This window comes from Camellia sinensis, chromosome 3, assembly GCF_055761805.1.
Source record: "Camellia sinensis isolate YWXY chromosome 3, ASM5576180v1, whole genome shotgun sequence".
Lineage (NCBI taxonomy): Eukaryota > Viridiplantae > Streptophyta > Magnoliopsida > Ericales > Theaceae > Camellia > Camellia sinensis.
Genome location: NC_138963.1, coordinates 56,688,462 through 56,701,043, shown reverse-complemented (window position 1 = coordinate 56,701,043; position 12,582 = coordinate 56,688,462). Strand labels below are relative to the sequence as shown.

The following is a 12,582-nucleotide window of genomic DNA, read 5'->3' as shown; positions in this document are numbered from 1 at the left end:
GGCTGGACTGACAAAACTTTCCTCATATGTTCCGCTTTTTTATCATCCCTCGGAGCTCGCATACCCGCGCCGGTTCTACTATATCGTGGATCATATTGACCACTCCTTAGGGGGTGCTTCTAGGTCGTCCAAACCACTTGGCTCAGCCGGAGCATGGTGTGTGGCCCTGACGCCTGCATCGATGTAACGATCCAAGTGTCTGGCGGCAACCAACTCCTCCAAGTGTTGCTTCAAGGGCAAACAGTCCTCCGTCCGGTGCTCTCGCTCCCTATGAAATGTGCAGCGGTACCGCAAATTGAAGCCCTTCTGCGTATCGCCTAACTTAGCGGGAAACCAAACGTAAGCCTTGTCGCGGATTTCACGTAAACCAGACGTAAGCCTGTTTGCATTTGCAGCGTCATCACGGGGATAATCTGCTCAGTCGCTGCGGCGACCTTTACCCCGGTTTCTATGATCCGGACCACGGTCTGATTCCCTTATGCGGTCATTTGGACGGTTTGCCTTCTGTCCGACCGTGTGGACTTTTCCAGCCACCCTTTTGTCCGTTGCCACCGGATTTGTCTTCGCGGTGGACGCAGTTGCATCGTCCTCTACTCGGATGTGCTCGTTGATGCGTTGCATCAACAGCTCCATGGAAGTTGGTTAGTTCATCGTGAGCGAGTCCCTCAGTCTGTGTCCGATTAGGAGACCGCGCTTATATTAGGTGATTGCCAGGTTAGTCAGGCAATAGGATCTCGTTGTAAGTTTCCTAACATCTGGCGTTGTATGCTTTGAGGGAGTCGCCTAACTCCATCTTGACACTCAAGAGATGGTCAACTCCCTTTGGCGTTTTGGTGTTGGTTTTGAATCGAGTCACGAATGCTTCTGCCAACTGCTGCCACCTTTCGATGCTTTCCTCTGGAAGCCTCTCAAACCACTCCAAGCCTAACTCGCCCAAACTCAACGGGAAAATAAGGCACATGAGAGCATCGTTACGCCTGTATCCAGCCATAACCTGTCAGAAGTGGCTTACGTGCATGTACGGATCGGTTTTTTCGTCATAGAGCGTAAACTTGGGTTGGTGAAAGCCCGCTGGAAGGTGTGGTCTCTATCTCAAGGGAGAAAGGGGTGGTGCTCAATCTTGCCAAATCTTTGTCCAAAGGGACAGGTACAACTGATCGGGGTGGTGGCATTACGACCTCTTCACTAGCGCGACCTCCGTAGGATAACTGCTGGAGTGCCGGCACCCTTTGAGCCTTTCGCCGGCGCGCTTGTTCTTCCAAGACGTCTCTTAAGTCCTCCGAACGAGCGGAGTAAGAATATCTCGACGTCGTCGGCGGACGTGAGGGACGGTAATTGCTATCTTGCGCGCATGACTTCTCTGCCGGTGGGTCAGAGTCTCCAACCCCATAGCTTCTGTTGATGGAAATTGAGGTGTGTCGCTGATTTTGGCTGCCGGAGCGGCGGGGTTGGGTGCGCTCACTGTGGTCATCCACTCCAGCAACACCCTTACCTTTAACCTGCCGCTTGAGAGCTTCCATCTCCGTCGCCATTCTTCGGATGACGGTGTCTTGATCCCTCAACTTGTGCTCCAGGCGTTGAGCGTGCGACTCTCTTCGTTGTCGGTGCCCGTCTGGACTCTGCGAATGATCAGTGCTTCTGGCACGCTTATCTCGCGCATCTCTAGGGAGTCCTTCTGGTGAGGTCTCCAGGCCCGCCATGTTCGGAACGGTAGGAAATCCGTCTCTCCGCCGGACAGACTCTGGGGTAATACCGTCAATGGCAGACAATGGTACTTTGTCGTTGTTCGCCATGAAAGATGATCTGATGAGCTTGGAGGACAAGGTTATATCTGTCGGGCTTCCCACAGACGGCGCCAATTGTACGGGAGCCAAATATCCGACATTATCCATACTCCCCTCGTGTCCAAGCTGCGCCTTCCTCTGATCAACCTGAGAACACAATGAAGGTGAGCTGCTCGGCGATGCGTTGCCGGAAAACCCCTCCGACGGTCAAGTCAACACACACTGAGAGAGAGAAGACAATGTGTTAGTTTTTCTCTCACCAGAAGATGTTCCATACCTCAGTATGAGGGCGCAGTCACGCTTATATACCTTCTGCGCGTGCCTCTGTGTCCATTCACTTGGCGATGCATGGACCTGCTTTCCTACGTATCAGCGCAAATACAACTAAGCACCACCTAACCTAACCAAACCGCCAAACGACATTGGCGCGAACGGACAGCTCGGCGCCGCCCCCTCTTCCTACGACCGCACTACTTCCGAGGCATGCAATGCTCTGAACCGAGCTCTGTTATGACCGAGCTCAGCCGCCCTCTGTTATGACTGAGCTCCATTATGACATGCATTATTTCCACTGCGGCTCAACCGCCCTCTGCTATGACCAAGCTCCTACTCGGTTGGATTGGTCTGCGGAGGATCTGACCCGCCTAACTCAGCGAGCAAATAAAGTGAACCGGGCCCGCAGTCCGAAATTACCCCGGCCAAATCGGACCTGGGCCTTGACCGAGCACACTGCCACCGAATTAGCCCAACCTAGCTCGGCCTAAACTTACCGGGCCATTACCACGGCTCAAAGCCAGATTATGAAATCTCCCTCTCAGACCATTTTTGCAAAATTGTAATAAAGTCTTTAATTTGACAGAGACCAAAATAATTCACACCAACTTTTCTCTTTCTATGTGACTTTTCATACATCATAGTAAGTCTTATTATTATTTTATTTATATTAGCTTTATATATAATATAAAATAAAGAAGTAAATTAAATTCGATAATAAATAGCATTTTATTCATTTATTTATATATTTAAATCATCACATTCATCGCAGTCCATGAGATAATTGAAGGGAAATTGATGTTGTGCGCCTGCGCTGATCAAATTCGATTTGTCTAGAACAAAGTGTGGGCAACAAAGACCATGGCAGAGTTATGGGCCCATTTGGAAATGGGTTCACGTCCGCTTGTCAATCAAGTTCTCCTTGGAAAAGTTTTGCAGGAAGTTTTAGATTGAGTTCTAAACTTGGGTAGGGATTTATGGAAGGAAAGGAAAAGGGAAGAAAAATAGTAACAAAAAAAGAAAAAGCTAAATTTTTTTATTTTTTACTTTTCACTTTCATTTACATTTTTCCACTACAAATCTTTATTCAAATTTATGATCTAAACATAGTCACACAGTTTGCTCGGAGATGGGAATCCTTTGGCTAGTTATCCTAGTGACAACTTGATTATTTGGCACAGGATTGGTCTGGCATCAGGTTTATATATATATATACAAATTAATTGTCAAACTCCACCTAAAATTGCCTTGGCATGGGATTGGTCTTGCATGATAGGCCATGTATGCCATGAGGGGAATGAGTGCACAAAATATGCCATGTTTCGTCTTGTCCATGTTGAACTCCTTTTTATGCTGTGTTTGATTGAGGGATTTAAGGAGGGATTTAGAAAGAAAAATGAAAATGATAGATGAAATATCATTACTACAAAAACAGTTAAAGATCACATTTTGACAAATGAAAATATCTCACTTTTATTAAAAGTGATAAAAAAAATTAGATTGATATTTTAATCACACTTAATTTGATTGAGTGTGATAATATTTATTTTTTATGTCACTTTTTAATTAAGTGTGATTATATATATATTTTTTAATCACACATTTTAATTGAGTTTATTTATTTATTTTTTCTTATTTTAAATATTCTAAAAAAAAAATAATTTAGAGAATTGACCCACTTTTCAAACTATTTGGGAAACTAACCTGTTTATTAAAATCGCATGTTGAAAATGCAATTTAGGATGTCACGTACTTCACTTTTTGAAATTGCATTTTCAACATGTGATTTCAAAAAGTAGGTTAGTTTCCCAAATAATTTGAAAAGGAGTCAATTCTCTAATTTTTTCTTTTTTCGAATATTAAAAAAAAAAGCTCCTCTTTTAATTAACATGTGATTATATATATTTTTGAATATATTGTTTTTATATAAAAATATATTCCAAACTGGTGCCTTTTTCTCTTCCATGACTCTCAGCAGGCATGACTCCATTTCTAAAGAAGATTGAATTTTTAAGGACAAAACAACATTTTTTCCAAATAAAACCCTAGCACCTTATTGTATGCTCCATGTCAACATCTCTTCAGCCTCTTCCAATCTCCCTCACAGTGGACTCGCCATCCCTTCTCCCTTACAAAGGTATGGCCTCTCTCTCTCTCTCTCTCTCCCGTAGTTGTTTAATGGTGGGGTAAGGGTTTTCGGTAACGTGGTGGCGCTATGGTGGGGATAGAATGGTGTAACGGAGGTGCGGTGTGAGAGGAGGAGGGCTAGCAGTGCTATAGTAGGGAGGGAAAGGGCGGGCATTTCAGAGTTGTGGTGGAGAAAAATAGTTTTGTGGTTGTGGATAAGAGGAAGTAGAGTGGCATTTCAGATCTATGTAGTAGAGGGTTGGAGGGGGCTGTGGCAAGGGGCGAAGTGTAACCAGGTGGGATAAGGGTTCCTAAGGGGAATGAAGAGGTTGGGGAGTGAGAAGAGGGTTGGGAGAGGGTGACGGTGTAGAACCCCTTCTTGTGTTTGATAAAATACCTGTGTGAAACATTGCCCTATTGTTGGGTATTTTAGAGTTGAAGGGTCATTTCATTATCTTGTGTGGAGAATCCTTAGTTCACCAGGTTTGAGTTTTGTTTGAAAAAATTTCCATCACAAATCCAAGACTTGCTTTTCAATTCTCCTTCATTACATTGTAAAATTTTTTTTTTTTTTGAATGTATTCTATGGCTTAATGTTGATTTCTTCCGTGTTGTTATGCATGAAGTATTAAGATATGAACATTCAGTTTGATTTTTTTGTTCAATTAGCATGTGGGTGCTCTCTTTAGTTTGTAACATGCAAAACTATGGAAAGTCCAATTTTAATTTGTTGAGAATTTCCAAAGATGTGTAATCTTACACTCACCTAACTATTTATGTACTTTTGCTGCTTTCAGTAATACATGTTTGCTTTATTGTCACACAGAATAAATTTTTTTAAGGACACATTGGTCCATGTTTGCAAACTGTGTTTGATTTCCTCCAATTTGTTTTAATATCATTGAAAGTAGCTGATCACTGTGAACCACATGCCACTGCCAATATTTTTCCTAGATTTCTAAAAAAAATTGATTCATTAGGGCTCTAATTTTTAAAGCTATAACTAGTAAATAATTTCTTTAAAAATTTATCTTGGATATGCATATGAAAACCTGGTGATGATGCTGAATTTATTTACTTTTTGCAGTTGTTGCCTTTGATATTTGTCACTTTTTTTTTTTTTTTTTTTCAGAAGAAGGCCTGCCTAATCTTGGATTCGAAGTCACAAGGCTGAATACATACACGGCGGTAAATATTCTAAGTTTGATCACATTGGTGCATTGTGGTTCTGGATAGTCCATTTTCCCCTTCTGGTCAACACTAAAATTTCAATCACCGCTTTTGGCTTGTTAGTTTCATGTGTCTAAATTTCTATTGTCCTTTTAATTTCATTTTGTGCATATTCTCTATGTGTACCTGCTATTGAAAGAAAAAAGCTTTCTTTATCTAGATTTAAATTTTTTTGGGGAGGGTACTATTGAATTGTAATGACTAGGACTCCTTGTAAATTGTAATTCCTCATGCTTTTTAAGCTTTTTCCATTTTCTTTCTCCATTGTACTTGAGAGAGAACAGTTCCCAACATGTCTGCATTTTTTAGTGTTTAGCTTTATGTTCCTCTTTAAATTGGTCAATTCCATACCTCTGTAAATTGGTCACACTCAGTAAAGAGCAATTTTACACAAGCAACTCGATAAATTAATTTAATTTGGGCATTGAGCTGATGGATGATTTTAATGAGGTGTGTATTAATAATTTTGTGCAAAGTTTTAATTGGTAAGGGCATATAGGCTCAATCTTCTATTTCCATACTCAAAATTGGCATTGCCTAGAAAAGCTTATGCCAATTCTGTGCAGTACTAAGTTGCTGCCCATTCTCAGAAGGTATAACTTCATCTAGCTTTTAGTGGAATTGGTTATTCAACAATTGCTGATTTTTTTCTTTTTATAGGAGACAGAGACTTTTTATTTATTATTTTTATAAATAGACACAAAGATGGCATTAGCTCTTGTACACGGTTAGCATCCGCTTTCGATGCTTTTTTCAATAAGTTTTTACTTATAACAAAAAAAGAAATTGATATGTCATTAACTCTTAACTTTATTTGGTGCTGATGGTGGCCAATTGAGTTATATCTGGCAGCCCTTGATTCCTATCGTCTACTTCCAGGTTCCTGTTCATCATGTAGACCAAATAGTTCTCACGCAGGCTCTTTCTGCTCCTGTTGTTACTGTAGCATCGCCTTCTGCTGTTCGGTAAACCCATCGATCAAACTTTTTTCTTAGCTATGTAGGGTTTGAGCATATTATTTTCAAGCTCATATCCTTGCTTTGAAGTGGAAATAGAATAATCCTTGGCAGTGATTGCAGGAAGTAGCTGCTCATAGACTTGTGCCCATGCTTTCATGCTTGACATCTAGAGCTTTTACCATTTTGCTGAGCAATGATAATTTACAATAATAATCAATGCAACTCTAATTTTTTAGAGAAAAATGGGAATAAAAGTCTTATTTGATTTGCCATGTTTGTCAATATAATATGATTGACTAGAAAATGTTTTTTGTGTAGAACCTTTTACATGAAAACAATGTTTTTCCTCACTTCTTTTTTGGTGTTTGGTAGAAGCTTTGAAAACAATTTGCCTGCACCAAGACACTATGTGGTAGACATCTATGCCTTGTGTATATCTCACACAGAGAGCCTAGTTTATATGCACATAATAGTCGGGAACTTATGTTGGGGCAAAAATAGGCTTTATGTAGCTCTACACTAAGGTGTCTATAGATGGGGAAATTTAGGTTTGCACCCTTGCAGGTATGGCAAAAATAGGCTTTTTGCACCTGTGTGTTTACATATGCACTTGAATTTTTGCTTTTTTTGTTCTTCATTTTGCCTTTTAAAATTATAAAAGAAGAATGAAAAAACTTTTGCCGTTGATGATTAGCTCTTGTTAGTTACTTATTTTGTCCAAGACTCTTTATAAGACATCTTCTGAGCAACCCAGCACCTGAAAATACTAAAAATTTGTGCCAGATAATGCTTTGTTATAGACAAATTGTGCACTAAAGATCGCTATTGGAGATTCCTAGTTCACAAGTTCAGAACTCTTAGATCAATTATTAAACAATCTCACATCTCATTAACTGTCCTTACATCATTGTCATTTGTTTATTATCTATAAGCTGTAGTGATGGAAATAGTTGCTTTTTCAATAGTGCCCATTTGTTACATTACATGTTTACATGATTGTTCATGAGGTATTCTTACTAATCATGATTTTATGGGCATGTATATTTTGTTGTTTATTGATCATTGTAGCTGCCAATAATGTCATGATGTGGTGTTTGAGCATGGCCAGTATGAAAGTGCCACATATTGCCGCTGTTTTCTTATCTATCCTGCTGCAGTTTTTTCTCAGTTTAAGAGGTTTTAGATGAATATTGTGTATGGTTGTGCCTCACTTACAGCTAATTGGATCATGTTGTTAGAACATAATAGCAAAGCATTGAAGCTAAGACCTTCATCTGGAAAGTTCTTGATAGAATTGAATTTGTCACCTCATTCTAGCTTCGGTACACCCCATCACCTTGGTCCTCCTCATCTGAAATTATTGAAATTGGGAAGCTTGTTTTGCCAACTACCTTGTTATCAGAGACAAAGCTAGGATTTTGTTTTAAGGAGGGCCAAGATGACTTGTTAGACAACTTTTAAGGAATTGATGTCTTTGCATTAGTGATACGCATTGATACATTGTTTTTTTTTTCAATTTTTAAGGATTTTTCTCTTGAAATACAAATTATTTGAGAATGCTTTCCATATACAAGAACGGGAAGAAAAAAAAAAAAGAGATGTTCCTAATATCAATAGAATAATTTCGTAAAATAAGCACCCAAAATACCATGTAATATTATTTATGGGGTACTTCCAACAAATGTCGAAATGAAAAACTTTACGAGTGAGACAATGATGACTCACCTTTGTTAGATAGTGAGGCAATGATGACCTACTTCATATATTTTGCAATTACTCATTTATCGAAGTAAAACATAAATAATATCACATGATACTCCTAAACTGCCTAATAATTTTTCGTGAATGAAAGATAAGCAAAACTTTGTTTTGTGAGAAAGAGGAAAAATAATTTTAAAAAATAAAGGAAACCAAATAAGAGAAAAGAGGTTGCATATATAAGTCGCAAACTAGTTTTCAGTTGTTTCCATGAAAAGTGTAAAGGCCATCACATTATATATATTCTTTAGGACCTAATATATACAATACCTAATGGGTTTGTTGAACATCAGGGGTGGCCATGGCCCCCTTGGTCCCATTGTACCTTCCTCTTCATTAACACATTAAATGCCCTTGTTCCTCTGAATTTAAATGTTTTCTGTTTTAGGTTGCACTTTCATGGAGGAAATCAAATTTGCACAAAGATCATCATTCTATTCTTCTTATTTTCCCTGGAACTATTCCTTTGTGTCCGTCCTTATCTTCTAAAGCTTATAGCTTCTAGATGGAGACTTCAGGAGTGGACAGATGGGGTCTATCATTCTGGGAGGTGTTATCTCTAATACGTGAATTGAAGAAGGCAAAAGACCCTTATGTAATATGACTAATATTGTATGTAAGTCCTGTTGGAAAATTTTCTTTTCAGTTTCTGAGATTGGATGTTCACATGACACTTCATCAGAACTTTGAGTTGAGAACATGGAAGCAAGATCAAAGAGTTGAAGAAGAAATATGTCAGAAGATGTGTGATCAATATAAGAAATGCTCCTAATTTTAAGGTTTTCATTCTCTCTCTCTAGTCAATCTCTTTGTCTAGACAATGTATTATAGTGCTTGATATGAAGCATATTTCAAGTTTCAGCTACATATAGATCTCATTGTGGAAAAAATACATTGGAGACTTCAAGTTTTTTAAGTTAGTGTTTCTACAAGTCAGGATAGCAGCCATAGACTCTTGAGTTAAATAATAACTAAAAGCCCCATTATTAGTTTATGAGTTGCACTATAGAGTTTTATGTGTACTTCACATCACAATTTCCATAACCATTAAAACACTTGGCAGTTAATAAAGGTGGTTTTTTGTTTTTTGTTTTTTGAAGAAGTAATATACTAATGGAGCCAAGTAAGTTCCTACTTTTGAACTTCTGCATATTGTGAGAGTAATGACAGATTGATGGGCATCACACCTTTTCATGGCAATATGTTATTTCATGTTAAATAAAAGGAAAAACTGAACTATTGCAACATTATGTTGTAACATTTCTACTTTGGCACTTGATGATACTTGGATCAGTGAGCTGAGAATTGGGTATGAATTTTATGGTCTTTTACAGTGTGCTTGATGCACATACTTATGCATTGAACATCTTTACTCAGAGCTAATGTTGCTGAACCCTTGTTTTTTGAAGCTTGGAACTGGGTTGAGCATCATGATGGCAAAAAGAAATCCCTCCCTAGTCACAACATTTGCCTTCCTTTCATGTGGATACGTTTGTAGCTCCTACCAAGAGGTTGTTTGTTGTATATTAGTATTAATTTTTTTCCCTTTATATACTTTTGTGCCATATGGAACAAAGTGTGTCATATTTACCTACCAAGTGTTCTATTTTTTTGTTTTTGTTTTTGCCCAGGTTAAATCTGTTGTGTTGCGTACGCTGAATCGAGCCAGGTTAAATGTGGCTATAGATTCCTTCCTTAAGACAGGTTAGGACAAGTGCCCCACTCACCTGTGCTGATGGGGTTCTGTTGTTTGATCATCAAGTCCCATATGCACATAAAATGAAGGCCCGTTTCTGATATCCTGTGGCTTAATTGTGTTGTGTATTTATTTTGCAGGGAGAGTTCCAACACTGCATGAGGGAAATAGGATGGAAAAAATATTTGGTTTTCCCTGGTCAAAGGAGAGGCCTGTTGTTCTTGGTATGCAGCATGTATATAACAGCACCTGATGCACCTCTAAATTCACTGATTCGCAAGTTAAAACTGAAGGTTGTTATGATTATTTGGCAGGACCGAGATTTAAGGATGCATTCCAAGACCCAAATTCATATCTTGCCATAGAGCCTATCTTTGAGGTATATGCCTTTTTAAGGGAGATGATTTACAAGCAGGGAATTCTCTCTCATATCCTCTTCTATTACCTTGAATACCTTACGTCTTCTCACATATGGTTTCAACTTCTTCTCTGTATTTTTTGTTCTCTTCTTTTTACAGAAAGAGAGATATACAGTAACATATAATCCTTCAAAGGGAAATGTATGTGCATTGCTCAAAGATTAAGCAAAATCTGATGACATTTTGAAAGCAGCTTTCCATGTGAGATTCTGGTTTCTTTGTGTTGTTCTGCCAGGAATTTGGTATAATTGTGTTTAAGATGAATTTACCTTGTATTACAGGCTCATGTTCTCCTGCATATCATTCGCTCATCAAATCAGGCCAGCCTTGTCCTAGAAAGCATCGAGAAAATGATCATACGGTGTTTATGCCTTCTATTGCTGATCTTGAAGCTCATATTGCTGAATCTTATAAGATCATCTCGGCTTTATATGGGCCTTCTAAGAGCAAAGCTACAGAACAGGTAGGATGGATCAACATGGTTTACCTTCATATTTAAACAGTATTGAATAAGTTACATAAAACATGTACGTTTGCCTTGCCATCTTATCTTGAGTGCTACCCTCTATTTTTGCTTAATTCCTTATGATTGACTATGAATTGTATAAAACAAATTGAGAAATCAGGAAGATAAGATGCATAATTGTTCATTGTGAGATGTTTATCTGTGCTACTGCCATATGCTAGTAATCTATTTGTGATCAAGTTTGCATAATCTGAAATATGGGACACTGACCTTTCATAGCGCTAAATTGGTGATGAAAATTATTATTGTTTCTTTCACTTTATGTTAATCCCACACTAATATACAAAATGACAAAGTGAACTTTTAAGACATTAAACTGTTGGGGCAAATTGTTAATCAGAACCTAGTGAGAGTCAAGAGACCAATGTTGAATGGAAGCAAGTTCTGTTGTGGCCTTGGCATGGTTATTTATAATTTTTTATTAGGTATTGTTTGCTTGACAGTTTAGAATGACTTTGATATCCTGCTTTTAGGAGCAAAAACAAAAGCATTTTATGTCCTTAGACCATTTTGAAATTCTAAAGCATAGAAGTTCACTATTTTAAGATCTAGGATTTACCACTGAATAATAAGAAAAACAGACTTGTATTTAAACTACTTGAATTCTACTTCAGCAATCTGTGTATGCTAGATAAGCCAAACCTCCAGATGGCACATTACGAATTATTTAGATTAGTACACCATCTGAACCAATTCTTCAGAACAGTTCATACTTCCTGCTTTTATTGAAACATCCATTTCAAAGGTTGCCATCAAATTATATCCTATTACCTTAAACCTTATTGTAACTAAGAAAAAATTTCTTTAGAAGAAGATCCTTCTGGTTGAGGTTGTTGGAGAGCTTAATATGCATTGTTCCCTTTTCCCAACAACTTAAAGCTTTTGGGATTAGTGGTGATCTAACATGGACTCAGAGGTCAGGTTGGGAGAAGTCTTGGATTCAAGTCTCTTTGTCTGCATTTGTTATCTGTGTTTGCATTCTGGCCATGCATTTAAGATTTTTATTTTGGATTTATTGATTCTATGTATATGTCATATCTATATGGTAATCCAAACATTTTATACTGATAACAATCAAAGTGGTTATTCTTTTTCTATTGATGCAAGAGATGAAGAGTCAGTGTGATGAGAAAAGGTCCGACTTTATCTTTTGTAAGACTAGAATAGTCTCTATAAATAGTTAGTTTATTCGTATGTTTCTAGAGATTTTTGAATTAGTTTGTGTTTTCATTTTTCAGATTAGAAATTTCTTGGAGAGATGCAAAATATGATCGAAGGATTCAAGAACTTAGTTTTTCAAAGTTTTTTCATTTTTTAATATATGTAATCACAGTTAATTTTTTTTTTTATTAATTTCTTTGTATATATTTTTGAACATTTAATTTTCATTTATGAAATATATGATGTTATTCCATTCAATATATAGCTGTGATTCAAAGTATAGTATATAGTGTGTATTATATTCTTCAAATGCGTGTACAAAAATAATATTGATTATTTTTCAAATATATTGAACCTTTTTTATGTATCACGTGCATTAACTGTAATGAGAAATGCATATAACATGTGATTTTATCTCATTATTAATTACAGGTTTTATTAGAAATTAATCACACTTAAAATTTGTGATTTAAATAATTATTATCATAGGTTTTATTAGTTTTTAATCACACTTAAAAGATGTGATCTAAATGTTATTAATCACATGTTTTATTAGATATTAATCACGCTTAAAATCTATAATCTAAATATTTTTTATTAGTTATTAATCACACTTAAAAGAAATGATCTAAATGTTATTAATCAAAAG

At 37.4% G+C, this 12,582-nt stretch overlaps 1 protein-coding gene across 19 annotated transcripts; it reads left to right on the top strand.

Moving 5' to 3' along the window:
• The first annotated feature begins 3,840 nt into the window (after window positions 1-3,840).
• LOC114290404 (protein root UVB sensitive 6) lies at window positions 3,841-12,191 on the top strand. Of its 19 annotated transcripts, none has more exons than XM_082919803.1 (11): window positions 3,869-4,194; window positions 5,320-5,372; window positions 6,294-6,379; window positions 8,520-8,726; window positions 8,814-8,910; window positions 9,541-9,642; window positions 9,763-9,835; window positions 9,968-10,051; window positions 10,142-10,206; window positions 10,528-10,709; window positions 12,011-12,191. In XM_082919803.1, the coding sequence occupies exons 6-11, from the start codon at window positions 9,562-9,564 to the stop codon at window positions 12,123-12,125; spliced, it is 600 nt and encodes a 199-aa protein (XP_082775929.1). In that variant the 5' UTR covers window positions 3,869-4,194; window positions 5,320-5,372; window positions 6,294-6,379; window positions 8,520-8,726; window positions 8,814-8,910; window positions 9,541-9,561; the 3' UTR covers window positions 12,126-12,191. The 19 variants fall into 19 exon arrangements, 18 of the variants coding, with proteins under 18 accessions (XP_082775932.1, XP_082775929.1, XP_082775926.1 ...); XM_082919800.1 differs by having other exon boundaries at window positions 5,317-5,372; XM_082919802.1 differs by having other exon boundaries at window positions 5,317-5,372; window positions 8,520-8,743.
• Window positions 12,192-12,582: the final 391 nt, after the last annotated feature.